The 6,691-nt window shown below is 30.5% G+C and overlaps 1 protein-coding gene across 1 annotated transcript; it reads right to left on the reverse strand.

Annotated features, from left to right (window-relative positions):
- LOC109343876 lies at window positions 636-1,628 on the reverse strand. Its single transcript, XM_019582380.1, has 2 exons — window positions 1,275-1,628; window positions 636-1,095 (listed from the first exon to the last, which is right to left on the reverse strand). Exons 1-2 carry the CDS (start codon window positions 1,523-1,525, stop codon window positions 912-914), a joined length of 435 nt encoding a protein of 144 aa, XP_019437925.1. The 5' UTR covers window positions 1,526-1,628; the 3' UTR covers window positions 636-911.

Consider the following 6,691-nt stretch of genomic DNA (forward strand, 5'->3'; position numbering starts at 1 on the left):
TCCCCACAAATTCAGTAGTGCTTGTCACTTAACCTATATTTGGATATGGATAGGGTAATATATAATGACAAGTGAAATGAAACGAGATACATGGAATAATTTATTTATTTTTATATAAAGAGATAGATGGGATAACAATAATAAGTTAACGGAATCAAGTTTTATTGCATTCCTTCCTATAATTCAAACAATAAATAAAACATAGTATCATTAAATTTCATTTGTTCTAATTTATCTAAACATTGCCTTATAAAAACTTGATAAGTGTTGTGCATTGTCATTATGGTTAAAAACAAACACCGCTATTCCTTGCCACAAGGTCCAAGGCCAAGGCAGGGTGGTTCCAAAAACCATCACAATCGCCAACAGGAACAAACTTCTCCCTATTTTTAATTAGGGAGGTGATATTAATTGATTGAGACATAGATTACATGTCCCAAACGATATTTCACTTCATGTCTCAAATCAATCAGAATACATGTAAATATATGATTAATTTATGATAGGTAATGAAACACTGTTTGGAACAGATAATTGATATAACTAAATCGCATTAATTAATTTCAACAACTTAAAGCAACCATAAGATACCACAACAAATTAATTAACATCCCAACTTTGAGAAAGTGAAAAAATAAGATAAAGCCTAAAGTATTTGATTTGACTATTGGTTCTGGTCAAGAAAAGGGAAAGTGCTACAAGAACCACCATAGAGAATGCTCTCACCATTAGCATAGTCTTAAGTTGGAGGCAGCAAAAAAGTGAAAAATAGTTGAAACTTGAAAATACATTTTGGCTTCATACTAGGAAGCAAAAGGACAAGTGTGAGGTCATTATTACAAAATAAAAGCATGGGTAAAACTGGAATGTAGAAAGGAACAATGTTCCCATTTTTTGGTGTCTCTATCTCTCTATGAGTAAGCAAAACCACTACCACCACCTTGTGTTCTTGCTCCTCTCCGGTTATGACGTGCACTTGAGGAAGATGAAGATGAAGAAGAAGAAGAAGAAAAGTTCCCTTCTTGAATAGCTTCTACCTCATCCTTATAAATTTGCTTGGACCTGCAATCCACGCTACAAAAGGCCTTGTCTCCGCTGCATTCATTTTTTTTTCCAACACCCAACAAAAAATAACAACCTTATTTAACATCATAGGTCAACAATATAATATATGATGTTTTTTGTCAAAATAATCAAAATGAAACATTATAAGATATGGGTTTGGAGAAGAAATAAAATAACATAAAAACTATTATGGGGCATGTTGGACTCACTTGTACATGTAGATATCTTTCTCAGGCAAAAGCCTCTTCCTACAGAGAAAACATTGATCTAGAAAAGTGGGTGCTTGAAAAAGAGAGTATTGAGATGAAGAAGAAGAAGGTGCAGGAGAAGGAGGAGGTGAAGGTTTATTGAGCATCAAGGTGGTTTTGTTAATCACTTGAGGAGTAGTATTCTTACTATTCATAAAACCATTAACATTACCACCTTTCTGTGCTTCCAATACTACACTCAAACCCACCATATTTCATTCTCTACCTTCTTTTTAATTATAAGTTGGTGTGGCAGCGAATGGAAAATGTTACATTACATAAATAACAGAGAAAAGAAGGAGGAGGGAATTGAATGAGAGAATAGTACGAAGAGTGGGGTCCCCTACTATACAGATTGTCCTAAACGATATCTCAAATTTATGTTACAAACTAATCAAAGTGCTCTATTTTATTACTTTTTACTTTTACAAATTTTCTTTTATTCATGTGTCAACTTGAAACAGAAAACAGAACATCATTAAAGACACTTGATCCCTATCCAATTCCCCTAAAGTTATGGAGGAGTAAAAAAGAAAACCAAAGATTTGACTGTTTTTCTATCTATCTGCCACGTACCACTATTTTTAGTTTCCATTTCATTTTCTATTTTTTTTATTTTTGAGCATGTTTTGTCTTCTTGTGTTAATGTGTTTGCTTGTACCATTTTGGCTCGATGTGCTATGTGTATCTATTCATTTACTGTGTGATCTTTTTCATGGTATGGAAGAATAATAAAATTCTTGTTTACATCTAAAATTAACAATATAATAATGAGATAGTGTATATTTTTAATGATTGAGTTCATTTGAATCTTAGATGTAAAGGTAAAAATATATAGTGTATATAAATAAAATATTAATTTGTATGTTTCTTTTTTATGAATGAGGTACTAGTAATATTTATACACTACATACCAAGCCACTTATTTGGATTACTTTTCTTGAAGAAATGATGATAATTAAATATAAATAATAAATGATACAATAATAAGGTATAAAATTTATACATTACGGTTTATATAATTTTTTATAATTTGAATATTTACCATAAGAGCGTAAATGATAAAAAAGAGCCAACAAAGACAGAATGAGTTGGGAGTGGCATTGAACTTTAGTGAGAAGTGATATGTGAAGCAGTGCATGGGTTGTGTGAGTGTGACTGTATTTTTGAACATTTGAAGAGAAACCACTTTCGGGTTTGTCGTTTATCAAAACACACTTTTCTACAAACAAGCAAAGCTAATCCTTTTAGTACAATCATATGGGACATGGCAGAATAATGACTCGCCAATATCGGATCTATCCCCACTTTTGGTACAATATTCAGATTATATAGTTACTTGGAGATATATATAGTCAATATATAACAACTACCACAATAATCCGATATCATTATCAAGATTATTAATCGAGATGCTCTTTGGGTGAAAGTCTTAAGATCTAGATATGGGGATGAGTTTTTAAGTAATGGAGTAGGTGGTGTTTTTGAGTATTTTAGGAGAGGTTCTTCTTGGTGGAGAGAATTAGGAAATCTTAGTCATTACAGGGAAGGGATTGGTTGTGGGTGGGTAGATGGTGGTTTCCATAGGTCTTTAGGATGTGGATCCTCTATTATATTCTGGACTGACGTTTGGGTAGGAAGAGATTCTCTCAAAAATGCCTTTACAGATTATTTCAGGTGACTTTGGATAAAGATGTAAAAGTTGAATCCTTGGGTGCTTGGAGAGATGGAGTTTGGTCTTGGAATATTCAATGGAGGAGAAACTTGTTCGCTTGGGAGGAAGAGGATTATGATGATCTCTTAAAAATAATCCATGATTCTAAACCTAAACAACAAAGTGAAGATACTTGGATTTGGTTACATGACAAATGTGGGAAGTATTCGGTCAAGAGTGCATACCAATTTTTACAAAAACAGGAAGGAAGCAGCGACCTCGTTTTCTTCAAGAAGCTTTGGGCGAGTAATGTCCCATCAAAGATGAAGTGCCTAGTTTGAAAAATTGCTTTGGATGGTATTCCAACTAAACTCAACCTAGATCATAGAGGGGGTTTAGGAGTTCATGACTCCCTTTCGTGTGTTTTTTGTGGTGAGTTGGAGGAATCCACTAGTCACTTGTTCTTTTCTTGCCCAACATCCTATATTATTTGACAAAGACTCTATTCTTACTTTGGACTTACCTCTATTATTCACAATGAAGTAAAGACTCATTTGTCAATTCATGCATCTTTGTTACGGATAGACAACAAGAATATCCATTTGTGGATGGCTCTTTGGTTTGTCACAATTGAGACTCTTTTGGCATATTAGGAACAAAAGTATTTTTGAGAACAAGCGTTTTCACCTTGATGAGATGATGGAGCTTGTTTTGCTACATTCTTGGAGTCTTATCAATGTCCGCTTTCCTTTCTTTTCTTTTTCTCTAGTTGTTTGGTTGAGAAACCCTTCAAATGGTATTCTTCCTTATTATTTGTAGGGATTTAGTGGATATGAGTATCACTTGTTCTCCTAATTTTTCTTTATCTCTATATTAATTTTCTTATTGCTAATTAAAAAAAGAAGAGTGGGTTTAGAATGGCAACAAACCATAAAGAACAAAATCAATCTATAATCACTTAAACACTATTTTTATTTCATATTTTTCATTTTCAAAAAATAAGTTTAGTTTATATGTTTTCATTTTCTTTTCTTATTATCATTTTCATATTCAAAACTCTTCACAAATAAGAATAATTATCATGACAAATAATTCAATTCTAAATTTTAATCAATAAAATAATCAAACCAAAGATTCCGTAGAATATCTTCATACTTGATATTTGTCATTCCTTGTTCAATAGATTTTATGTGAATAATACATTGAATATATTTAATTGTTGGGATTGATCATTAGTTATCATAAAGACATATAAAAGATCAAAATGAACATCATGCATTTATAGGTGCCTCCAAAAAGTTAAAGTTAAATTTAAATAAATAAAGTTGTAATAACATCAAGAGACGATAATTTTCTCCTAAGAGTCGTATATTATAACATTCATCATCGAACTATTTCAAAAATATCGTTAATAAAGGCAAATACAAGTTGTTATGTTGAGATATGATGATGTGTGAGTGTCTGAATAATTAAGTCGTTCATTGGTTGATTTTGACATTTTGTTAGTTAGTGAAAAAAGTAATTAAAATATATAATTCGTTTATTCAATATTTTTTGATGTTTAAAGTTATATACATAATTTAAGACTTAGATACAATTTAATACACATTGAAAACTGAATTAAAAAATGAAAAAATTAGGAGGTGAAAAAGATGAGTAATAAATAATGATATATTTATAATGTAAAGTATAATTGTGTATTGAATTTTCAAAACATCGAAAATTTGGATAACATGGAAAAATTAAAACATATATGAAACAAATGAATTGTATTATGCACTCATAATGGATGACCTTTATACCCTGTCATTATATTATTCATTATTTATATTTAATCATGATTGACTTTTCAAAGAAGTAATACAAATGAATAATATATTGATTGTGTATAAATTTTTATATTGAGAATGTGAAATATATAATCTTGCACACATTTAAAAAGAGTGTAATATCTATGCACCATAAACATAAAGATTTATACACAATTCACCATTCATTTGTAGTATATTTTTAAATAGTCAATTATGATTAAAAATGAATAATAAATGTTTAACTAAAAGTGTATATAATTTTTATATTGTCGGTGTATATATTTTTTTATTTTTACAAATTTATCTGGTAGTCTTAGTTATATTTAACTAATAATGATATTGGTAGAAACCAACTAATCATGTAGTTTGAGAACTATAAAAATGACTAATTGCAACTAATAAATTAGGATAATGGATTAAGGAATCGATAGATAATTAATAAGTTTTCAAATAAAACTTTGACAAGTGAATTGTTGTACTATGAGAATGTGAAAGAGGACGAAAATGAGAGAGATTGGTCCTAAACTAACCCTGCCCTCTGGGTGTGTCACAAAGCCTGAGTTCGTGGCTGCATTTCAACCTCAAATTTGAAGTCCATTTCAATTATTGTGGAAGCCCAACAGAAATTGACGAATAATGAGACAAAAGTGTCCTTGTCATGGCTATTCAGTGACCCTATAATTCCCTCTACCAAGTCAAGAACCCTGTCTTGGAACTAAAAATAAGTTCATGATTATTGATTGGGATTTTTATGAGCAAACCAAAAAACGATTGGGAGAAGTTATGATGTTATAGAACAAAGAAGGAGGAAGAAGACATTTATTTTTTTAGTGAGTGTGGGCCTTGTGTGACATTATTGAGGTACCATGGTTTTACAAGAAGGGAAAAATAGGGGAAATTAGACATTTATTTTTTCACCCCAAATTTTAAAAATTGAATTCCATCATTTTTTACTCAATTCCCAAAATACATTTCCCTCATTCCTTCAATTCCTCTATCCATTCTCTTCTTTCTCATTACACTAATCAATCTTTCATTCATATTTACTCTTCTTTCAAACCTTATCATCCTTTAATATACTTATTCTATAAAATAAGAATGTAGCAATTCAATTTATTTTGAGACTTTCTTGTCTAATATCAATTGCATATCAATTTTGAAATACATACAATTTAAAATATATATTTCTAATTGAATGATTGAAATGACATGAGCACGACCGAAACTATTAATTTATTTGACCTTACTTCAACACAAGATAAGTGCATCTAATAACTTTTTAAGAGAGCAAAAACTAAGTCTATTTTAATCACATACCATACATAATTCACTTTCATTCAACACTTTCCTATATAAATATCTTTTATGTAATTCAATGAAAAGTCTTCAGATGAAGCATAGGGAGGGAATAAGAGGAATAAGGGAAAGAGTAAAGAACATGAATATCAAATAGCACTGTCCATGTCGTGGCTCGTGCAAAGCAAAAACAAAAACATTCCCTTCAATACAGACTTGAAAAGGGGAATTAATTGGGTGGGAAAGTGATGTGAATTTAGTGATTGTTAAAATATGACTTTTCATACTTGAAAAGAAAGAATTTAAGATAGGAACAAGAAGAGCAAAGATTCAAGCACCATAGAAAAAGAGAAATTTTCATTATTGGAATTTTGAATTAATGAATAAGAAGTAAGTCAATATGACTTATTTATACAAAGAGAAAAGAAGAAAAGAAAGCTTGTAAAACAAGTAATTAACACAAGCCCAACTTACTAATTCCTAATCAACTATCATCTTCCAAAAATAACCTCTAATATATCTTTAATATCCCCCTCAAGTTGGTGAGTGAAAATTCTCACTTTCCAGCTTAGAATTGATTTGGAGAAGCAATAACAATGCTTAACCACCCATGACAG

The sequence above is a fragment of the Lupinus angustifolius genome, chromosome LG01 (assembly GCF_001865875.1).
Source record: "Lupinus angustifolius cultivar Tanjil chromosome LG01, LupAngTanjil_v1.0, whole genome shotgun sequence".
NCBI lineage: Eukaryota > Viridiplantae > Streptophyta > Magnoliopsida > Fabales > Fabaceae > Lupinus > Lupinus angustifolius.